Source organism: Tenrec ecaudatus, chromosome 17 (genome assembly GCF_050624435.1).
Source record: "Tenrec ecaudatus isolate mTenEca1 chromosome 17, mTenEca1.hap1, whole genome shotgun sequence".
Classification (NCBI taxonomy): domain Eukaryota; kingdom Metazoa; phylum Chordata; class Mammalia; order Afrosoricida; family Tenrecidae; genus Tenrec; species Tenrec ecaudatus.
The window spans coordinates 24,091,518-24,115,919 of NC_134546.1; the positions used below are offsets into that span (position 1 = coordinate 24,091,518).

Genomic DNA, 24,402 nt, shown 5'->3' on the forward strand with positions numbered 1-24,402 from the left:
TTTTTAAACTTGAGAGCGACACCTTGTTTTGGTGTTGATTTTTCTTTAGTTCTTGTAATGCTTGCATATTTGTGCAGTGACTGTCTGACAGGAAGGTATATTTCATAGTCATGGTTTGTTTTCCCTGCCTTTCCCTAACATAGGACAGGCTTTCTAGTCACCGGCGTTAACTAGTCCCGTGGCACAGTACTGCAGTACACGCACCTTCTTACAGACGGATTGATGTCATGATAATCCAGGTCTGCTGTTAAATTGCTAAAAACTTCATAATCTATGTTGTGGCTGACCCCACACTGTACGTACACAGCAGCACATACACCGGTTCAAAGATTTCTGCGTGTACAATTCAGTGACATTCATGATATTCTCTAAGTAATTCAACCATTCCCCAACCCGCTTCTTCTAATTGATGTCCGCTCACTACTCAGTCTCATGGACTAAGAGTAGGGTTGCGCAGTCAGTGGTTGTTTTATTGCTCATACGCTGCACACCTGTGAAAAGTCACATGGTTCAGTGGGTGTGATAGATACATTACAGCAACAGCTCACACAAAGAGCAGCAGCTGAGGCTGTTGATGTACCGCCAGGCACCTCATGAGATTCACTTCCTTGATTTGGGGGTTTAAGGTTACACTTTCCTGGGACATCCTAGTTAATTTGCGTAACTATCGAGTTTAGTGCTTGTTTTCTATCTCCTACTTTAAAATGTAATGCTGGGGTCCTGGAAGCTTGCAACCAGCCTCCAAGATAAAACATTCCATCTCCATTCCCTGAAGCAACAGCAGAAGAAGGGGAATAGATGGACAGGTCTTTCTTCACAGTCTGCCTTGGTCTGAAATCTGTCTGCTCGGACTAGCCCTGCTGGTCTTGAAATCCCGGTGGCTTAGCGTCCAGCATCACAGCAATAGTCTAGACTGTTGACAAGATGATGAGATTAGACTTCAGGTTCATTTTGGGCATGTTAGGCATATTCTTTCAGATTGTACAAAGATACCTGGTAAGGTCCTAGATTAGTGTATTCACTTGTGTATTTTGTACCTTCACTTGGGAGGTTGCATGAGGTGTCCTAGACTCACTTTGTCTGAGGCTGAACTCACAGTGATGTTTTTTTTTTCCTAAACCAGATCTTCTCTTAGAGTCTGTCTTCGTTACCCGCACTACTGTACTGTGGTTATGCCACGTAGAAGTAACCCTGGCCCTGGCATGAGGCCCTCTGAATCATTAGTGCTTAAGAAGGCCTCAAGGCCATGTTGAGGGACAAAGACGAGGGAGAGGGTTGTGAGGGAAAGGCAGCATCTTGTGTAGGAAGCTCGATAGTGTGAATCTGGGCTGTACTTTCTGCTCAGGCTCTAACTTCTGTGTGGTGTTGTGTTTAACTTCAAGGTATTTGTTTTAAAATATTTCCTTATTTATTGTTTTATACGTTTTTTTTTGCCCTTAGCAGAGATAATGGTGGCTTTTTATTTGTGGTCATTAAAAAGACAGGAAAGAAAGAAAAGACTAAAATACATGTCAAAAAAGACTGAAACCTGCTCTGAAATGTAAATAGCTAAAGCAAATAGAAGAACTGATGACATACAAGAGCTGAACAGATTTCAAAGGGAGGCTTGAGAAGACAGTGTAATGAAATAGGCAAAGACCTGGAGTTAGAAAACCCTGCAAAATATTGATGGTGCAGGAAGCATCAAAACCAGAAGTAAGAAACACTGAGCCATTCTGCCAAAAATAATTGGTTGTCAGTCAGCCATTTCAAAAGGCAGAATATAATGAAGAGCAAACGGTACTGAAAGAAGTCCAAAGAGGTCATTGATTGGGAAAAGCAAACAAATAGGTGTTAGGAATTGATGCTACTCATTGAGATGTTTCAACAAACGTGAAATGATATATGTGTTCAAGCCAGGTTCAGAAGAGGACATGGAACAAGGGATATTGCTGATGTAAGATCGATCTTGGCTGAAAATATAGACTACAAAGAAGATGTTTACTTGGTGATGCACGGGCACTGGACCGTGATCACAGCAGACTGTGGATAGGATCGTCAGCCCTGGGATCTCCCGACCACTTAATTGAGGTCACAGGCCACCTATCCATAGATCGGCAGGGGACAGAGCAAGGAGTGCTGTGATTTAAAATCAGACGGGAGTGCTTCCAGGCTGTGCCTCTTCGTCAGCTTGTTCATCCTGTATGCTGAGCAAGTAATCTGGGCAGCGGGCCTGTAGGAACAACGTGGCATCAAGAGGAGAGGAAGATTCATTAGCAGCATGTGATGTCCAGATGACAGTCCTTGCTTGCGGAAAATGAAGAGGATTTGAAGTACTTACGGATGAAGGTCTAACTGTACAGTTTTCCATGTGAATTACACCTTCAAATAAAGAAAGAAAACATCCTCACAGCTGGTCAAACAAATGACATCATGACTAATGGGGAAAGGATGGAAGTTGTCAAGAGTTTCATTTTACTTGGCTCCACCATCAACTCCCATGTGAGTGGCAGTTACAGAATCGCACGGTGGATTGTACAGAGCACGTTTCCTGCAAAAGGTCGCTTTACAATGTCAGAGAGTAAAGATATCACTCTGAGGACAAAGCTGCACTTGACCCAAGTGGTTGAATTTTCACTGGCCTCATATGCATGTGAAAATTGGACAGTGAGTCAGGAAGACCGATGAAGAATTAAAGCCTCTGACTGATGTTATTGCAAATAATATTGTATGTACACCGGGCTACTGGAAGAACAAACAAATCTGTGTTGGGATTGACAGCCGGAGGGAGTGTACAGCCCAGATGGCAGGGCTCTGTCTCTTGTGTTTTGGCTACGTTATCAGTAGGGACCTGTTTCTGGAGAAGAACACCATGCTGTGTGGCAGTTACGTGATCTGTCAACGTGCTAATGAGTGGATTACAGCCTGTCAATCAGGCCATAGCCAATGAGGCCTCTGTGTGGGCATGGCCTTCTGAGGATTCTGGGAACTCTAGTATTCCTCCCTGGAGGTGGGAAATACTCTGAGCTTTGTCTCCCTGTGACACATACCTATTGACAAGCCACATGGAGCTAGGCTGATGGCAGCCAGAGCCTTGGAGCTGGAGGAACCACGTGGAGACCCATGCCAGCACTGAGATGCTGCCACCACCACTGGTTCCACAAGACTTTCCACCCACTGGCCTTTGATCTTCCTGCACCTAGTGTCATTGCATGTGTTGTGTGAGTCTAAAGAAGCATTTATGCACTAGTATCAGACATGTGGGCTAATATTGGACTTATGGACTTGATCTGGACTGGGCTAGGATGTTTTCTTACTATATAGTTAATCTTTGATATAAAGCTCTTATACCCATATGAGTGTCTCTGGATTTGTTTCTCTAGACAATCTGGACTAACATGCTGGATTAAGTAGAGGGACAATGAAAACAAACAAAAAAAAAACCTTTAACGAATTGGATTAACACTTGGGATGCGAGGATGCCCTCAAACCCGGCAGTGATTGTAGCTGTGGCCTGATTGCAGTGTTGGGTTCTGTGTACACCGGGCTGCTGTGAGTTGAAATGGACTCAGCAGTACCTAGCAACAACAAAGGGCATCTGTGAAGTTCATCTCCAAACACTCACTGCCACTGAGTCAGTTCTCACATAATGATCCCATAGAACGGATTAGAACCGCCTCTGGGCTTCTGAGTCTGTAAATTCTTTTCTTTTTAACGCCCGTCCCCTTTGCCGCTTCGGGCCCGCCCCCAGCAGTGTAGACTGTAAATCTTTATGGGAGTAGAAAACCCCATCTTTCTCTCATGGAGTGGCTGGTGGTTTTGAACTGCTGACCTTGTGCTTAAGAGCCCACCTCATAATCTACTATGCTACCAGGGTAATGAGTAAGGTACTTGTGTAAGTGAAGGATTGATTCTACCCAAAAGCGCCTGGAAAGAAAGCGCTGGGGTCTGCATTCCAAATGCCCAGCCATTGAAAGTGGCAAGGAGCATCTGCTCTGAGTAACGGGTTCCTGTGAGTAGACGTGTACTCAGTAATTTTTTTTAAAGGGCATTTGAAATGTTAGATTTCTCTTCGTCTTAATAGCTGTGTAGTAGATCTGTTTTAAAGCTGATTTAATTGGCCTTTTAGTGTATTACAAGACATACCAAGATTAATATTGTGTTAAATTGTCTTACCTCTACTTTTTTTTCCCACCCGCAGGCCAAAGAGTTTGATGCAGTTGTTCTGAATTTGCTTGTTCTAGACGGTGAATCAATCTACAGCCTGATCTCAAAACCTATACTGCTGTTGTTAGCCCGAGTCATCTTGGTGAATGTAAGGCATAAACTGACAGCTATTCAGGTAAGAGGAGCAAAGGCACGATTGAGATTCATAACCAAAGCTATGTTTACATGCATTTTCGTAGCATTCTTCTAGTTAATTGGTTTTTAATTCTGATGAGAATAAGCAAAATCATTTCTTACCTTATGAGCTACTTTTATAGCAGTGTATGTGTGGTGTGTCTATCAGTGGTTATTCTCTGAAATACAGGTTTAAAATCCTCTTCATCAATTAAACCTTGACACAGACTTCCGTCTGAATGAGTTTGGAAATCACGAGATGCTAAGTGAAGTCACCCAGTTAAAAAAGGACCACTCTTGCATGACGCAGTTATGTGAGATGTCTGGACTAGCACAGACATGGAGATCAGAGCATAGTGGTGGTGGCTGGCTGGGAGGATGGGCCATTGCTCAGGTACAGGTGATGGGAAAACAGGAAAATGGATAGTTGTGATGAATGCCACTAATGGAGTTGAGTTGTACACAAACTGGGAAATAATACATGTTTATATCTATATACACACGTATACATATCCCATGTTGTGTAAATATTACCAATACCTGCGTCTAAACTTTTAAAATCTCCCTTAATTGAAACATAATAATAAAAGAAGAAGAAGAAAAAAAGTGCTTGCTTCGGCAGCACATACACTAAATAAAAAGAAACCTAATACTCCTCGGGCAGTGCCTTCCTTCTCCTCCACCCAGCCCCCCTCCTCCGCCCACCCTTGTCGCTGTAACCAACTAAGCTTTGCTCAGTGTGCATGTCCCTCTTCTGGACATTCCATACAAGTGGCATCTTAGGAAATTTATCCTTTTGTGTGTGTCTTCACTCAGCATTAACTTTGGAAAGTTCATCGATGTCCTTAGGCGGTATCAGAACTTCATTTTTCTTTATGGCAGAATAACATGCCATTGTACGCACCACATTTATGTATTCTCTGATGCTGGCCCTTTTTGACTGTTGTGAGTAATGCTGCTCTAAACTTGCCGGTGTGCAAGTGTCTTTGAACTCCACGGCACCACTCTTAGCTATGAGATGGGCCGTAGCACTTGGAGGCACGCACCGCTCAGAGAAGTCAACGGTGTACGATTAAAAGGACAGTGTTTTCTCAGGAATGAAGCTGAGGATTCAGGCAAAGATTGGAAAGAAGGATGAAATGGAAATAGTAAGCACGGATTGAGAGGGAAGCGCATTGTCATGTTGTGGAGGTTGGAATCAGTGTCACAATCAGTGTGCATCAACTGTTGAATGGAGAATCAATAATAGTAATAATAAGAAATAGTTTAAAAGCCAGCTTGTTGGAGTGCTTGCTTTCAGTTCGTTTGGATACTTAGCTAGGAGCGGAATCCCTAGGTCGTATGCTATCCCTTTGTGAAACTGCCAAACTCTTTTCCACAGTGGCTGGAGCATCATACGATTTCACCAGCAATGGACATACATTCCAATTTCTCTCCACCCTTGAAATCACTTATTTTTCTTATTTTTTATCATAGCCATGTGCTTATTGGCAGTGAGCTTATTTTCTTTGGTGAATGTCTGCTCAAGTTTTTTGTCCAGTTTTAAAATTATGTCAGTTGCCTTTGTGTTGAATTGAAGTTCTTTATAGATTCTGGATCTTGAACCCGAATCAGATTTGATAATAAAGCATTTTCTCTGAACAGTAAGTTTGCTCTTCACTTTGTGGATAGTCTTTTGTTGCACAAAACTTTTTGGTGTGATGAAATTCAGCGTACCTTTTATATTTTTTCATTTCTAAAATTCAGCATATCTTTCTTGTCTTTTGATGCGTGTGCTTTTTGTGGTCACGTCAAAGAATTTGTTGTTGAAAACTAAGGTCCTGAAGCATTAGTCATATTTTGTTCTAAGAGTTATATAATTTTAGTTTTTACCTTCAGGTCTTTAAAATCCCTTAGGTTGTGATGTATGGAGATCTAAGTGTGTCAGCACCTTCATATGTCTTTATAGGTTTCATATAAGTTGAATAAATAATAGCTGGAAGTACAGCATTTTTTTTTAATTTTAACAATTTATTAGGGGCTCATACAATTCTTATCACAGTTGAAGTACAGCATTTTTATAATGGTTCTTGTTTTCTGTTTTCTGTTTCACACCTAACCCTGTTTCATTGTATGAGTTGGATTTGCTAAAGCACTTGTTGGAGAACACTAGTTCTACTCACAGAAAGATGATCAGCATCAGGAGGTGACAGAAGCCAAAAGAAAGGTTAAAAGAAAGTACTTCAGAGGTTAGTGAGTATAGAGAGTCATGCTTACCTGGGCAGCCCAAAAGACTTCCCAGAGCAAGTGGTATCTGGGCAGCATTTCAAGGGTGGATGGGCTGACCTGGCGTAGAGAGCGAGAAAGCCTGTCAATGAGAGGAAAGAGTATGAGCAGTGACGTCCGAGTTCTGGGCACGGAGAATGAGCAGGAGCCTATCTTGGCTGTATGAAGGGGCTTTAACGCTTGCAGAAAAATTACATCGTCTTTCAATTTCCACAAAATGTTTTGAAGCCCCTTTGTAAAATATGAGAAAGAAATTAGTGTACGCCAAAGCTGGGAAAGTCTGTCCCTGCAGGACCCTTGACTGGTGTTTGGTAAGAAGAGTAAACTCTTTAGTCAGAAGCAGGAAGTCTTTGGAGGATTGTGAGAGTAGGTTACAGTGATCACGGCGGGCTCAGGAAGAACACATGGTGACAGCCAAGTGCTGGAGGTGGAAGTGGCACACCAGAGACGAGGCAGCCAATTGCGGGGGAGCAGAGAATGAGCAGGGGAAACAGAAGAACAGTAGTAGCCCGGATAGGTATACGCAATTGTTAGGTGCCCTCCAGTTGGTTCTGCCTCATAGTGACCCTTTGTACAAGAGCAGAACACTGTCCTCTCCATTGTTCTGGCTGAGCCACTGTGTCAGTCCATTCTGTTGAGGGCCTTCCTCTTTTTCTCTGCCCCTCCACTTACCAAGCATGACGTCCTCCAGGGATTGATCTCTCCTGACAAAGTATGTCTACAGGATGTGAGACAAAGTCTTGCCATCCTTGTCTCTAAGGAGCATTCTGGCTTGCACTTTTTCCAAGAGAGAGTTGTTTGGTTTTTTGCCAGTCAACGGTACTTTCAATATTTTTTTGCCAGCTCTGTACTTCAAATGCATCAATTCTTCTTCTGTCTTCTTTATTAATTGTCCACTTGCCCATCCCGTGGAACACTTGAAAATACCATGGCTTCATTCAGACTAACTGGCTCCCAGGAAAACTTTGTTTGGGGGCACTGAAATGAGGAATCCTCACTATTTTTACATATCATGAAGTTTTCTTCTTTTGATTTCCCCCTTTTTATTTAAATATGTAAAAACTATTCTTAGCCTGTGAACTTACATGATTTGACCAATAGGCTGTCCAACCATAGCTCACTGCCGCCGAGTGAATTATGACTCATAGTGACCCTATCTGGAGTTTGAACCGCTGGCCTTGCCGTTGGCCATCCAGCACTTACCTGACTGACCACCAGGGCTCCTCATTTGTGCACTGGGGCTTCATAAAGTTCATGGAAGAATTCTGTGAAGTTTTGATTCTGTTTTTCCACAGCTTTTTGAACCTCCCTGTTGCAACTTGGGGATGTATATTTCATGTTGCCAGAAGTAGTAAGTCCATAAGTTAAGACAAATTCTACTCAACTGTTGAATGAAGAATTTTAAAACATGACATTTTGATGGGTTCCATGTAGACTTTTTGGTCTCCTAAGGCTTATTTTCATAAGAAGCATTTTAAGGTTAAAGGGTGACTGATTCTCCATTTGCAACTTTGATGCGAGCCAGGGTTTTAGAATCGTTTGTTCGAGAAACAGTTTCCTTCTTTCCATTTATTTTTTATTTTGCACCCCCTTCCTTGTTTCCCATCTCTTTTGTCCACCTCTCGTAGCCCTCCAAGTCTGTTCCTGTCGGCATGCAAGTCACTTTCCCTTTCCAATAGTGCTCGGAGACAGTGTTTCCCTTAGGTCATCAACTAACTTCCTTCAGTGCAAGACCTTCCAAATCCATCATGTCGTGAAGCGTGTGACAGCTTCGTCACTGTTCTTTAGCCAGGTGTGTGCTGTTCCCTTGGATGTAGACTTTCCTCCACCGACGGCATCGATGCCATTTCCATCTTGTTGCTGTCGTGAACTGTGTTGCAGGACACACGAGTGATGCGCATGTATCTGCTCGGGTTGTGTCCTGGCCTCCTTAGCGTCTGTACTGCGCAGATGACATGCAGGATCAGAGAGTATTTCTTTCTCACTTGTTTGAGGACGTTTCCATGCTGTTTGTCACAGCGGTTGTCAAGTTTTACAGTCTCACCAGAAGATTTCCAAATTGTCTTTGGAGAGACCAGGTTCTGTCTTTGATGGAGACCTTGAGTGGGCCGAGTGGTTGTTGCCCTTGGCTGCGAATGGAGAGGATGGAGATTCAAGTTCATCCCAAGCAGTTCTATGCTGACATACTTTGCCATGAGTTGGAGCTACTTGGCAGCAACTGGAGTCTGCTTTTTTTTTTTTAGGTTGAATAAAAATTGATTCCAAGTTTGAATTAAATGGTCTTTCATCCTGACTCGTTCTTGGCTTGAAAGAAAGTATCTCCAGGGCACGAAGCTGCCAGATGGGAGTCTTTTCTTTCTGTTGACATGTGTTGTCACCAGTGAGTGCGTGGTGCAGTGTCTGTGAATTCCCAGCCGCACTGGAGGAGAACAAATGAACTGTTGGTGTGGATGTCACACTTACAAGGACTGGAGAGACAAGCCATTTTAACTTCTGGGCACATACTACACAACTTGTGATTTCTGCTTCAAATCATGATTTTGTACTGGACATCCCCCCGTAAACATTCTGTGGAGAAATCTTACCTTGAGATTGAACTATTATTCTCTTAGTACAGCTTTTCTTCCTTTGGGCCCTCAGTACGTCCACTCTCCTTTTAATGGTGGTACTAGAAAAATGGCTCACGGCTAAATTAGATGATCAAGCCACAGCGCATACTTTGATAAGTGAAATGGAACGATAGAACGAAGCAGCACTTACTTGTCCAAGTACCTTTTAACCTTTAAAACTAGTTATTGAGTAGCCTGCTTCTTAAGACATCAACTGAGCAGCTTCGTGTGATCTCCCGTTTCTGTGGGACTGTCAAGATGACCCCCTACTCTCTCTCTTCCCCCCATCTGTGAACTCTGTAGGCTCGGAGTATGTAATGGTGAGGAGTCAAAGAAGCAATGTTGAGAGAGGAGTCTTGCTGTGCTAGACAGGGTTCTCTGGAGAGACAAAGCCAGATTGCTAGCAATTATATGTATATATATATTTATAAAGATAGATATGTAACACAAGAAATGAACTGTTAAATTATAAAGCAGTACACATGGCTCAGTGCAACTCACTCCCCTGAGAGAGTTGTGAGACACTAGCAGACCTTTAAGTCTTGAGGGCCGTCAGTTCCTTCTCTGTAGAGAGAGCTGTGCTATATTTACACAGGCAGGAAACAGCAAGGCAGGTCAACTGTCACCAACTGTCGGTCCCTAGCTCCAGAGATGTACGTTCCAATCATGTGGGCTTAAAGTGACCTCAACTTACAGCGACACAGTCCACAGGCTGGGCGTCCCACAGTTAGTGTAGCCTTTAAATTGAGGCACAGAACAAGCAAGGCAGCTGCATGCTGGTCCGATGATTAAAGAGCAAGAGATTCCGCCCTTCAATTAATCGCACTTGTGTTTATGGGCCAGGCTGGAACAATAAACTATCGCACTTGGTTTTTTATTTATAGATCTAATAAGAGCTCAGCATCTTAGGCGGTATGCTTTCTTAAAAGGACAAGCCTTTGACCAGCTCTATCTAAAACCCGTGTCTAGAAAAGGAAATAGTCGGCTGCCAAACCTGACCCAGTCACTGGCGAAAGCAGATAAGGGCGGCAGAGATAGGAAAAGAATGACACTTCCCTTCTGTTAGGTAATTGTGCCTTTCCTTACGCGCATTGAGGAAACAGCACACATAATTAGAAAGGATTTTGTCAGAGTCAAAATTCATCTGTGGTGGAATCATTGTGGTAGCAGTTGTCTAAACAGTTTAGAATAGAACCAGACCATTTCAGTACTTAATCAAATATAGAAATTAAGTTCAAGTAACTTGATTACTTCATCTCCCATCAGTAGGTATTGCTTTCTAAAAGAGGAAAATTAATTTCTTACACCTTCATGTAACTCAAAGTAATATATACCTACCCCTCACTTATTGGTTGGTCATCTTGATAGCTGACATTTCACCTTTACAAATATAGTAAAAAGTCTAATATCTGACTGTCTTGTACATTAATGATGTATGTTTGATAGTAATAAATCCTGGGTGGGAATCGAGAATGAAACTTGGCTGGACCATGATTCTCAGGGGTTTAGCAGTTATATATTGATGTTTAATTTGGCACCATATGATGATATCATTTGACAGTTCTGTAATGTAGTTTTTGTATTTTGTCATCTGATGTACTCATCCTCAATTTTTGTATAACACCAGTTTTTTGTATAATGCCAATTTTCCAAAGACATGATCTTTGGAACTTAATCACATGAAGTTCAATGTCAATAAATGAGTGAGTACAGTTAGAATAATCTTGATGATTCAGTGTAAGATCATATTTGAAACTTTAAGGGGCCTTTAAAAAGCATTTAATACTTACCATCACTCACACACATGCTCTCAGACATACACAAATGCATATAAAAGAGGGTCTAGAACAGGCGTCCTCAAACTACGGCCCATGTGGTCCGCCGAGGACATTTATCCGGCCTGCCGGGTGTTTTTGCCCTGTTTGTTTTTTTACTTCAAAATAAGATATGTGCAGTGTGCATAGGAGTTTGTTCATAGTTGTTTTTTGTTTTTTTTTAACTATAGTCTGGCCTTCCAATGGATCTGAGGAACAGTGAATTGGCTCTTATTTTAAAAGTTTGAGGACCCCTGGTCTAGAACATTGGTTCTCAACCTTCCTAATGCTGCGACCCTTTGATATAGTTCCTCATGTTGTGGTGATTCCCCCAACCATAAAATATTTTCATTGCTACTTCATAACTCTAATTTTGCTACTGTTGTGAATTGGGCAACCCCTGTGAAACGGTCGTTGGATCCGCAAAGGGGTCGCAACCCACAGGTTGATCTAGAACCGCTGAACTAGAAGAATATGAACATTTATTAGGGACTTTCTTGGGCAGTGGAGGAGAGATACTTATCCTTCACTCTTAAATGTTTTCATATATATTTTTTTCACTCTCATTTTTAAACAAGACTGCATTGATTAAGTGAGAGAAGAAGCAGCCATGATTAAAAGCTTGTGCATTAATCCAGAAAATGCGTAGAAATCAGTTTCTCCTCTAAAAATGATGGACCAGGTAAATAGAGTTCTCTATCAATATGGTGATAACTTCTAGGAACAATGAGAACATTTGGAGGAGCCAGATAGAAGGATATACGGAAAGACAGGGCAGAGGAAGAGAGATGTTCCTCATTTGGGGGGATATGTAAACCCAAGAATGTCTTTTCAGTACGTAACTTGTGAAACGTGCTTTGCTTCGAGGAAGATGCAGAGATGAGTAAGATAGTTTCTCCCAAGTTGGGATGAACGAGTAGTAATACGGAACGCTAAGGTGACACGCACAAGTACAGTGGCTGTGTGTGCACCGCTCCAAATGAGTGGACATGCAGACCAGTCCAGAGTACCCCTAGAAGTCTTGGTACCTGGAGTACAGTGGGGATGGGGACGGTGCCACAGCAGAGCAGGGCAGCTTCAGAAATGGCCACCTTAGGCTAAAGGCCCCGTTGGCTAAAGGCACAGACTTGGAGAAGCGGAGGGGTTGTTTCATCTGTGGACGATGTAGAAGTTGTCTTGGGAATTACTACTACTCAAGGCACATCAGAGGATGGGTGAGCCTCCTGAGGAACAGATTTAATTTCATGAATGTAAAACAGCCCCGCCCCAAATGAATTTCAGTTAAAGTTAAAACAATCCACCCCCGGCCCCCACCATGTTCTCCTAACTCAGCCTGTGTGCTGCTGTCCCTCTCTAGAGCGTGCCCTGGTGGGCTCTGCGCTGCGTGACTGTTCATCAGCGACTGCTGGAGGAGCGCTCGCCCCAGCTGCTCGCGCTCGCCGAGCTCTGTATCGACCAAGGTACGTAGCAGATTTCTGATTGATTTGGGCATTTATTTCCATTCTCACGTCTTGTAGCTTTTCAGTTTTGCCTTTGGCAGGTAATAAATAGTGACTATTTGTTTGAGATTATTTTCTCTTTATTCATTCTTTTTTCCCCTCCTAAATGTTGAATATCATGTTATTAGGATAACAGATTGTAGAAATTATTCTTTTTAAAAAAAATCATTGGGTACTGGTACAACTCTTATTACAATCCATCCATCCATCGTATCAAGCACATTTGTACATTTGTTGCCTTCATCTTTCTCAAAACGTTTGCTTTCTACTTGAGCCCTTGGTATCAGCTCCTCATGTTTCCCCTCCCTCCCCGCTCCCCACTCTTGTAGAAATCTTTTGATATTTTAAAAAGGCAATTGCTTTCATTTATAGTATCTACTTAGAGCAATTTGTTCTTTGAGGTTGCTATGGTTTTATCACTGATTGCTAAAAGATACTGTATTTTTTTGTTTTTTTAATCAAAGGAGACTCATTGGAAATATATGTGAGTACTCTCTATGTACAAAAAAATAAGAGCCTTAGCTATCTTAAGCTAAATTGCCCTCAGAATAAGCATTTTTCCCCTTCTCTTATATTATGGTGATTTTATGGAGGTTCATATTTGTAACATTAAGATTAAAAAAGTACATTTTGCATCAGATAACTGGTAGGAAGGGACTTTTACATTTTGTTTTATTTTTATTGCAATATATATGGTGTCTAAACACCTACAACACCAGTGAAATATGGCCAGATAATTAAACACACATCACCATGTAAATGAATGCCTTTGTTGAAGATGCCTCTCATATTCCTAGGGAAGCATTGTACGCACGAGCGGACCTTGGGCACCTGGCTACTCATCAGGGCATGCGGGCTATGGGAAGAAAGAGTATCTTGCCAAAAGAGGTCAAACAGAGCACAACAAAAGCTATCTCTATCTGTCTGTCTGTCTGTCTGTCTGTCTGTCTATCTATCTATCTATCTATCTATCTATCTATCTATCTATCTATATCTTGTATTGAAGCCATGCTTGAATAAAAGTGAACTTGAAAAAGAGAACCTGTACTTGGTAATGAGCTTCTGTTTGAAGCGCTGAGATTGCTGTAGGCGTGTCTGATTTCAAAGCTCATGCTCCGGTCGGTCACCTCCCTAGTACATGGAAGAAGATGGCATCGGCACTGGTCCCGCTATTTAATTCAGTGAAGATGTAGTTACATTTCACTGCATAGGATGTTACACTATTACCTCTGTTGAATTGGGCTTCTGTGGAAAATTGGTAAATCAACAAAACGTGAGGTGTCATATTTTTAAAAGGAAATAAAGCTTGATATAATGATAAGGAAAGTCTGTTTTCTTGCCTTTATCTCATATAAACTGCATTTATGACTCCACATTTTTACCCCACCCCAGTGATTACTGTTCTTGATGATGACCCTTAGTTATGTAGAGAAGAAATAATTCCCCTAAGTGCCATTTAGGAGACCATAAGTGGAGTATTTTAGAGAATCCTGTTCCAAGAGTTCCAGTTAGTTCTAGAGCAGAAAGGGCTAACTAAGATCTGGAAGTAGGACTCCGAGTGACTCATTCCCCAGGTGCGCTCAGTTTTTTTCTGCTCTGCATATCCATTGGCCTTGCTGTGTGACTAAGAACTTTTTTATCTAGCCATAAATTGGTTTTTTTGGCTATGTCCAAATACAGATAACCTGAAATTTACAGATAACTTGAAATTGCAGTATTTCAAAAACAATTTTTTTTCTCCCATGAAAGCATTTCCTTCTGGGATTTGATCTAAATGTTGGCCAAGCTGCTAGTTATAAATGAAATATAATTCAGTGTCCAGAGAAGGTACTTATATTTGAATTGTTGCCCTTGAAGGTTCATCAGAATGTTGGCAGGGTTTTTAAATTTTCAGTCTCTGCAATATAAGTAAAGGGTTTTTAATTTAAACCACTGTGGTCCTCATATTTCCTTCCAGGCACATGACATCACCAGGCGGGAGTGGACTAGTGTCCTCTAGAATGTCAGGATAACTTTGCTTGCCTGATCATATCTTATGAAGGAGCACATTAGTGTCTTGAAAAGCATGTTCTTCAGCAAGACGTAAGGCATATGTTTGGATATCCCATGAAATGCAAGTGAAAGATCTAGCCTAAGGCTCACAGCCATCCATTGTGGGCTCTGATATCCACAATGTGTTGTGTGTCGTGCATGAGATGAAACACCGTGGTGTAGCTGTTTGCAGATGACACATGTAGTTCTCTCCTGCTGAAAGTAGGTTGAAATGAGGGCTCTGCTCGGCGGGTTGCTCCTGTGACTCTGGGGTTAGATGGCTTTCATCTTGCAGCAGTTGTTCAGATCAGTCTGTTTGTGACTGATGTGTACTTGATTTGCTCTCCCTGGCCCCTAAACTGGATACAATTGAAGTAAATGTTATTAACTGTATTAGATAATGCCATTTGAAATACTAATTTTCTAATTTTCATGTAGTGTTGAAATAATCTTGTGATCTGACTGACCATCAGCTCTATACCAGGCACTGTGATAGGTGCTAGGAATACATGTGGGCCCTTATTTTTTGGCGACCTTACAGTCTAGAAGTGAGGTGCTAGCCACATTGGACAAGGCTTGTCTGGCCCTTGGCTTTACTGGTCCTTATGGTCAACACTACACAGTTCTGACTCAGACCCATTATTAAACGGTGCTTGTGTTTTATGCACAATTTAGATTCAGCTGGCTCTTCTTTAGGGATAGCAGAGTTCTAACCTACGGGAGGGGAACTTTTTTTCTGTCAAGGGCCATTCAGTAGAACTTATTACAGATTAGAACATCATTAGAGGTCCATACTGGTCAAACATTTAATGAACTGTCACCTCTAATGTGACGGCTGGAATGGCTTTTCCTCGTGAGGCATGGATGTTAGCTGGTATTGATGATTTTGTGGGACTCCTGTGGCCCAATTGCCAGACACTCCCCATCCCTGGTCTCAGAAAATACAGTGAACTTAGCAGATGCTGGTTATAGGACATAGGATGGAAGAAAAGAGAGCGAAGTAGCTGGGATGGAAAGAGAAGTAGGAGGAGGGTGGAAATGGGCAGGGACAGCAGTGGGAAATGAAACTTGGGAGGTGGAAAGCTAGAAGAGGAGGATGTTTGTAGGGGCGATGTGTTGCTGCTGGTCCTTTGCTGTTGAGACGTGATTGGCTATGTCTTTTTGGTCTTTGTGTCTTACCCCACTATTGAAGCTTGTTTGTTTGGCACTCTGCTTAAGCAGCTTAGACTGCATTTGACCCTGAACGTGTAACTCTTAATTAGTCTTAAGCCTAGTGAATTTATAATTTTTTCAGTCCTTTTACTCCTCTCCCCCCACCAACATGCTTTTAATAAATTGTTCTTCGGAAGAGCTCATCCTCATTACCCAGGTTTATTTGGGAACCTAAAATACAGCTCACAAAAGCGGGCAAGATGCATATCTAATCAACTTTCTTTAATTGCCAATAAATTTAGGATCTAGGTATTTAAAGAAAAACGGCAACTCTCAAACTGTAAAAGGTATGTTAACAAGTAAAGTACAGGGAGCTTTCTCTTCCCTGAACCATTTAAGAGTAAATTGCTGACAGATAGCTAACACTGCAGAGTACTTAAGTATGTTTCCTTCAGAGACATTTCCTTATACACGTAAATAAAACCATGGAAACTAGGAAATGCACACTTCTACATATTTCAGTCTGATTACTACCACTCATGACTTGCCAGTTGTACTTTGTAGCAAAATGACAATCCAGTCTAGACTCAGGTGTTGTAATCAATACTCTCTCTTCATCTGTCCTAGTTTTTCAGTTTCTCCATGACCTGGACAATATAGGCTTTGTAGGTTTGTCCCATATTCTTAGTTTTGCTGTTTTTCATGTTTTAAATTGAGGTTATTTATTTTGGTGGGACTATATCACAGAAGAGGTACTGTGTCCTTCTGTTCCCGCCTATCGAATTGATAAGACACATGGTTTCGATTTGTCTTGTTAGTAATGTTTACTTTGGCCATTTGACTAGGATATTGCCTGGCAGTTGGCTTTGCTATAAAGTTATCGATTTCTCCTCTATGACTAATTGGTAATTTTGCAGCGAGATGGCCTGAGACCATATGAAAATTCTATTTCTCACCAAACTTTGAATTTATTTCTTTATAGGCTGATATTAGTATGAGCTTTTGAATTTTCTTGATTTATTCAGTGGGTTATAATCTGTTACTTTCATTTTTCTTTTTTTTCTTTTTTCCATTTATGGTTTTATTTAGCACAAATAAAACTCGCAAATGGGCCATCTCCTCATTTTCTTCGCTGTGCAGCCTGGTGTTGGGATAGGTGACTCTGATGGCCAGCTGGGCTGCTCTTTCTGTAATGGCTTTGCGAAACTTGGAAGAAACGTTGTGAGCAATCTCTGCACCATAAGACTTGTTGCACATCAGCAGCACGTCCAGCTCCTTGACATTGTGGACCAGAAACTTGCAGAAGTCACTGGGCAGCATGTACTTGGTTTTCTTGTTGCTCCCGTAACCAGTGTTGGGCAACAAGATCTGGCCCTTGAATCTTCTCCGAATCCTGTTGTCAGTGCCTCTGGCCTTGCGCCAGCTGTGCTTAATCTTGACATAGCGGTCGGACTGGTGCCGGATGAACTTCTTGGTCCTCTTTTTCACAACTTTCGGCTTCACCAATGGTCTGAGGGCAGCCATGATGCTGGTGGTAGATGGCTGCCTCCTCCGTAGGCAGCGCCGAAGAAGAGCTCATTTCTTTGACTCTCAAGTATTTGCAGTTTTCGCCAGTGGGAACCCATTTTATAATTGACTTTTTTACCGTTTGACATGTTTTTGAGTACTTCTTTATTTTCTGACCTAAGATGTTTTATCAATGATACAGTTCTGGAATCAGTACATTTTGCCTAGGTGATCTGGTTCCTCTGAAAGCTTTTTAGCAGGCATGACTAGGAAAAGTGTGTAACCCCCCAAACCGAACTCAGTGCTATCAAGTCGTTTCCTGTTCCTAGTGACTGTAGGCCAGAGGAGAACCGTTCCTGTGCGCTCCCCAGACTGTACGCTGTATGGGAGTAGGGAGCCTCATCATTCTCCAAGTGGCTGGTGGTTTTGAACTGCTGACCTTTTTGTTAGAAGCATAATACATAATTCTCTATGACACCAAGGCTCCTTAGGGAATATATACATATATATATGAAGAATCCCTGGTAAAGTTTTGGGTTAAGCATTGATCACCTAGCTGGTTCAAGCCCACTAGCTTCTTTGTGCAAGACAGATGAGACTGTGTTGTCCTGTAAAGATTCGGAAACTCTAGGAAGCAGTGCTACTTTGTTCTATGAGGTCACTGTGAGTCAGAATCAAACCAGTGGCAGGGCACTTGGAACACACACACACAAGCGCACACACACACACACACGAACATCTCTATTTCTGCTTTTTGTCTACATATTAAAAACCTTGAGCTCACACCAGTACTTTTGTTTTCAATTTAGTATCATAGAGTTTATGTATGTAACCAATCTCCAAACCATGAAAACTGTCTTTAGCCTCAGTTATTTAGACCACCTCTACTCTGACCTGGCCTTGCTGAACTTGCTGGCCAAGTCCCCAGCCAGCTTGAGACTCCCGCCCCAGTAAGCACTGTAGTCTGTAGTTTCTTCCCCAGGCCCAGCAGACTCCCTCTGAGCCCAGGATTTTACAAACAAGCTGACTGAGGCTTTGACCTGGCCTCCTGTCCCAGAGTTGCCAGCCTGGGTAAGAACTCCTGCTCATGCTCTGGGATTTCACCCTGAGGAACCAAACACCCACTACCAGTGAGTCTATTCCTACTCATAGCAACCCTATAGATGGTTCCATGACTGTGAACCCTTACAGGAGCAGACAGTCTCATCTTTTTTCTATGGAGTGGCTGGTGGATTTGAACCACTGACCATGTGGTTAGCAGCCCAACTCTTACTCAACAGCCTCACCAGGCCTCCTGTTAGCGGAATTGCTAGCCAAGGCCAAACCTTAGCAAATGTAGGCTTCTTGGTCTAATTTCTGACCTTGATCCGCAGTGCTAATTAAAATTAAATTTTCGAAGATTTATCTTTGATTTCGTATTTGAACTATTAGTTTTCTTAAATTGAAAATCTTTTTCCCATGAATAGCATATGTACTTATTTGCTTTATTCAAAGTAATGCCAATAGTTCCGCTAGCAATAAGGCCACAGAATGAGTTGAAGACTCCCTTGTAGATCTGTTTGTCCTTGGACTCTAGGACATTGTGATGTGTACTGTGCTCTAAGTCAAAATGTTACAAGACACTTGAAATGATTCCCCTGCTGCCAATTTGTTATTAGTTAGAGTTATTCTTTTCCATTTGCTTTCAATTTTCTGGAATGCCTCCCCGCCACCCTTTCTGATGTACTTTTTTTTTAACTTAAAAGAAGACAATGATTTATAAGTTAAAACTATACATATATAATAAAGTCTGTTCAGAGAAATTTCCTGTCCACATTCTTGTTCTTTTTCTAAAATCTACTCTCTTTTTCCTTTCGTTATTTTTGTTTTATCATCTTCTTTATTCTTCCAGTGTTTCTTTTTATATGCTCCTTTCTCTTTCGGATACAAAGTATAATAGAATATATACTGCTTGGTGCTTTGCCTTATTTTTCTTACTGCACTGATGGCACAATGGTTAAATCCTCAGGTGCTTACCAAAAGGTTGGCAGTTCGAATCTGCCAGTTGCTCCACAAGATGTGGCAGTCTGCTTCCGTAAAGATATGCAGCCTTAGAAATGGCTGATGGGACAGTTTTACTTGCCCATCTCTGAAAGTATGGTGGAATATTTATTTGGTCAGTAACCCAGGGGTCTTAGAGTAATAAATAAATACTTCTTTTGTCTTGATGTTTCTTAAGCTGGCAGCTGTGGCTTTTTATTAGGATCTGGGTCAAGAAACAAGTTGTATAGAATCTATAAATATGATGTCCTATGTATTTTCCTGAATCCTTAGAGCAGCGATTCTCAACCTGTGGGGCGCGACCCCTTTGGGGACAATTGACCCTTTCACAGGGGTCTCCTGATTCATAACAAGAGCAAAATTACAGTGATGAAGTAGCAACGAAAACAATTTTATGATTGGGGGTAACCACAGCATGAGGAAGGTTGAGGACCACTGCCTTAGAGAATATCTTTGTATGTGCTTTTGTTAACACATTAACAATTGGGGTATATGTGGAGGGAAGACAAACCCCAACAACTTCATTTTCTAGTGGACTGTGTATCTCTGGGGCATCTCTGATAATTTTCACCCAGGCTCCCATCGTCTTTTATATGATTTCTTGATGCCTTTGAGACAGTTTAGTGGTCAAGGAGTCATGGGAGAAGGGATCTCGTCCCAATCCAGCTGGTAGTCCATGGGTGACCATGGCTGGCCTCAGAAACTGAGCTTCATCGCCTGCATAGTCCAGAAGTTATGCAAACTCATAGCCCCTGCTCTTCTGAGGGGAGAGCACCTGGAAGTTGTGATGCCTTTTCTTTCTCTCTGAAATCTTTCTTATGAAATATTACTGTGAATAACAAGTCATAAGCCCTCGCCAAACCAACCCACCAGCATTGAGCTAGTTCAAACTCCCAACAACCATGTGTCTGAGGCTGTGGATGTGTACCGAGTAGGCAGCCTCCTCTGATGCACTGGAAGCACCTGGCAACCAGCTCAACGCTTACCTGGCAAAGCCACCGGGGCTCCACAGAATCGATAGGGCATGGAATAATCAGCGCCTGTATATCACCTTGGCAAAAATTTCCCATCTCCTTTGTCATTTCTGTCACCAGGTCAGTTTGAAGTCCTCCTCTTGCCCTGAACTACCTGCTGGTCCTAGTGCTCGCCCACCTCCAGCGTCAGTGAGGTTTTACAGCTTTCTTCCGTAGTGCTGTGGTCCCCCTTTGCCCTCTCCCAGTCGTGCATTCCATAAACTTGCATGGCCAGTTTCTGCCATCTTAAAAATTGGGCTAGAGCGTCCTCAGATTAGTTCCCTATTTGGGGTATTTCCCAGCCTTGTCTCAAAGTGGCCGCTAGGAGTGGGTGCTTTTGATGTTAGTGGGTAGGTCCTCCCAGCTTCTGTGCTGGGCCCTTACCCTGCTTCTGGACTCATCCTGACTCCACATCTGAACTGCTGTCTGGAATTTTGTCATGCCAAATCTGTGCTTGTCTGTATTTGTTGTCCAGTGGGTTAGTTGCTGGGACCATAAGGGGACCTCCACATCATTTGGTCTACCTCCGGCTATCAGAAGTTTGGTAGGGGGTGCTGCTTCTCCGTTTTCTGCTCGGCTATGCCGAGGCCTCTCCCTGGCCTCAGGCCCCCATGTGTGGGTGTGCAGTCCATGAGGTTGCCTGTGTCCAGAGACTAAAACCTGAAACAACTTCTGTCCTTCATAAAAACCCAGTGGATCACATAAAAAAAGAAGTTTGATAGGGATTTTGTTGCCCCTGTAGGCCACTTTAAATACTACTGACATCTTTATAGTAATTAAGTCTTCCAATTCAAGAACATGGATTGCCTTTCCATTTTAGGTCTTTAATTTCTGTTAGCAGTATTTTATAGTTTTCCACGTGTAAGCTTTTTACCTTCCTTGCTAATTTATTCATAGATGTTTTATTTTAGATGCAATTGAAAATTCAATTGTTTTCTTAATTTCCTATTGACTATTTCAGTGCTAGGGTGCAAAAACACAAGTTTTTTTTCTTTTCCCTCTTGTAATTTATTTTATTCAATTTTTAATTTTATATGAGATTGCATTTTGGATCAACAACTTTGTGTTCAAAGTTACAACTGATTTTTGTGTGTTGATTAAGTACCCTATGGAATTGCTGAATTAATTTATTAGCTCTGGTAGCTATCCTGCCTCATAATTTTTCACGTTTCATGTTTTTGTCTTGCAGTGATAAAACAAGAGAATCTGTTTGTAGGTGACTCGGGTCGATATCTGGCTATTCAGTTCCATCTGGAATGCGCATATATATTTTTATATTATTATGAGTATCAGAAAGCGAAAGATCAATTCAACGTTGCTAAAGACATCAGCAAATTACAAATTAATTTAACAGGTAAGGTGCTTTACCTTTTATCAATAATTAATTTTGTTTTGTCATAAAACTTTCAGTACATTGGCTGTTTGGTTGCATTTTCTCCTAGAATTTGATTTTGCATGTCCCAATCTCTGCTTTACATCGGCAGGTTTAAATCCATGTTATTTGGCCTCTCCACTGTATCCTTTCTTGTAAAGACTCACCGTTTTCTTCTCTTCTGTTTTTTTTTTTTAGTTGTGTGTTGTAGTCTTTGTGGGCAGAAATTTTGGGCTGTGTTTTTGGTTAGTAATTTGGAGTACCGCTTGACATAGGAGGCAGTAAGTATTTTTTGAATGAACAAATGGATTACAGAATATTTTCTAAAACCTATTATGTTTCTTCTGAATTACAGATAATCATGGGTGATTTTTTCCCCCAACAATTTTATTGGCATATAATTCACATAATATACAATTTAATAGTTCAACTGCATCAAGAAGAGTTGTACAGTCATCACACCATTAATTTCAGAACATTTTCTTCATTCTTGTATCCATTGCTATTAGCTTCCCATTTCCCTCAACCTCCCCTTTCAGACCCCAAGGAACCACTAATCCACCTACTGTCTGTAGACTTCCCTATTCTGGATTTCATATAAAGAGAGGTATTAACCAAACACACAAACAACCCCCTGCTCCCAGGGGGATGAAAGATGGAAACTGTGGGGGAAGGGAGACTGTGGTTCGTGTAAGATATGAAAATAATAATAATTTATAATTTATCAAAGGGAAGGGAAAAAAAAGAATTGCTGATACTAAGGACTCAAATAGAAAGTAAATGTTTAGAAACTAGTGATGGCAACATAAAAGTTACAGATATACTGTACATACTCCTGTGTAAGCCGAGTTTTTCAGCACAAAAATTGTGCTGAAAAACTGGGGTTCGGGTTATACATGGGTCATTGGCATGAATGGATGTCATCTGGTCAAGCCCAACTAACAAAAGGAGGAAATCTCATGAAGCCTGACATAGAGTTAATAGCAAAGTGGGTTCAAGATGCATGGGAAGACATTCCAGAAGACATGGTGCGACGTACCTTCCAGAAATGTAGTATTAGTAATGCTATGGATGGCAGTGAAGACTGCACTTTGTATGAAAATGACAGCAGTGATGGTGATGACGGTGATCTCAGTGAGGACAGCGTCTATGATGACCCTCAGACCAGCTAAAGCTCTACATTGGGATATGGATGATGCCAGGGAATCCAGTTTTGAAGGATGTTAACTGTACATTTTAGCTTGGCTGCTGATTGAGCTCAGGGAACAGTACTCTTAAGATATCACTGTTGATACCTTATTGTTTTTGTTGAACCTATTTTCCACTTACTGTGCTGGTTTACTAATGTTAAATGACTTGTCCTTTTATTTATGTTTTTTATTTAAAATAAATATTTAAATATATCACCCCACTGATGTCTCAATTTTTAGTAATTCATTTGCATTTGTTTTGATTACTGAAACTCACCAATAGCTTCTGCATTTTCCACCCTAGGCTTATACTCGGGTCGGCTTATATTCGAGTATATACGGTATTTGATACAATTGATATGTGGAGTGTTATATGGCTGTAAGAGCCCCGAATAAAATGATCTTAAAATAAAAACAACAAAAACCTATAACAAAATAAAACAGATAAAAACTTCAATGGGAAAAAACCCCAGAAAATATTAAAACTAGGACAAAGTTAAATAGACCAGAAGGGCGATCAGATGATGGGGTGCTAAATCTTAACCTGTTTTCTTTTTTTGAATTTACATGGCTTGAATGCTCTTTTTATTTTTGAATACAATTTCATTTATGAATGTATCAGAGATTTTTTTATTAATCTTTTTATTGGGGCTCCTACAACTCTTATCACAATCCATACACACATCAATTGAGCAAAGCACCCTTATACATTCGTTGCATTCGTCATTCTCAAAATTCACCTTCCACTTGGGTTTCTGGAATCAGCTCGGTTTCCTTTTTGTCCCCTCTCCCCCTCCCTCCCCACTCTCCCCTTACCCCTGGTCCCTTAATAGTTTATAAATAATTATTATATCTTATCTTACACTGCCCGGCGTCTCTACCCACCTTGCCATTGCCCATCTCCCAGAGAGGAGGTTACACGTAGCTCTCCGAGATGGGTCCTGTTTTCTTTATGTATCGCCCTGTCCCTGGCGTCTCATAGTAGGTGGCAGTCAGTATTGAATAAGTGCATGAAAGTCAGATGTCCGCTTGATCACGTCCTTTGTGTCTTTTTGACTACCAGCTAATGAATCTAAAAGCTTACTTGTCTTCCTGATGGAGGACTATCTTATTTCACACGTTAATCCTCAGGCCCTTTATTATTAAGCTAATCCTAACAGAAAAGTACTTTAGATAAATGTGACCCATTGAGCAGCTCTGTGATTCTTACTACTTTTTATTACATTGGTTGGAGAAAATTATTTAGTATATTGCTTACAACTTTGGTTTGATGCTCATGTGTAAATTATGGTCTCAGAGTTTATATTTCTAAAGAATTTGATCCTAAGAGACTTTCCTTGGGTTGTGTTTTAAAACTAATGGCACACAGTGTGCATACTCAGCTTTAATTTTTGGTGCCTTTACTAGTTAGTTCTTTATGTTTAAAAAAATAAGGTAAGGAAGAATTCTAAAACTACAAATGCAGTACTCAATAGGATGAAAATCAGATTATTTTTCCATTTGCCCTAGCCCTACTATAAAAAGGTAAGTTGTATAAAATTCTCTTAGTAGCTATTGTTTGCATAGCGTGCTTAAAGGGTTGATGCATACC

The 24,402-nt window shown here is 41.3% G+C and overlaps 2 protein-coding genes across 4 annotated transcripts in view; one reads left to right on the forward strand and one right to left on the reverse strand.

Annotated features, from left to right (window-relative positions):
* Window positions 1–24,402, forward strand: part of TTC27 (tetratricopeptide repeat domain 27) — a 156,560-nt gene that overhangs the window by 5,887 nt on the left and 126,271 nt on the right. For all 3 annotated transcript variants that reach the window (XM_075535540.1, XM_075535541.1, XM_075535542.1), the window contains exons 4-6: window positions 4,181–4,321; window positions 12,366–12,468; window positions 21,439–21,603. In XM_075535540.1, the coding sequence (XP_075391655.1) occupies window positions 4,181–4,321; window positions 12,366–12,468; window positions 21,439–21,603 (409 nt within the window). The remainder of the gene's footprint in view (window positions 1–4,180; window positions 4,322–12,365; window positions 12,469–21,438; window positions 21,604–24,402) is intronic.
* On the reverse strand, window positions 16,720–17,214 carry LOC142430970 (large ribosomal subunit protein eL32-like). The gene has a single exon (XM_075536033.1). It carries the CDS (start codon window positions 17,212–17,214, stop codon window positions 16,720–16,722), a length of 495 nt encoding a protein of 164 aa, XP_075392148.1.

Coding starts and splice junctions, on each gene's coding strand:
- LOC142430970 (XM_075536033.1), bottom strand. CDS start 17,214: ATGGCTGCCCTCAGACCATTGGTGAAGCCGAAAGTTGTGAAAAAGAGG.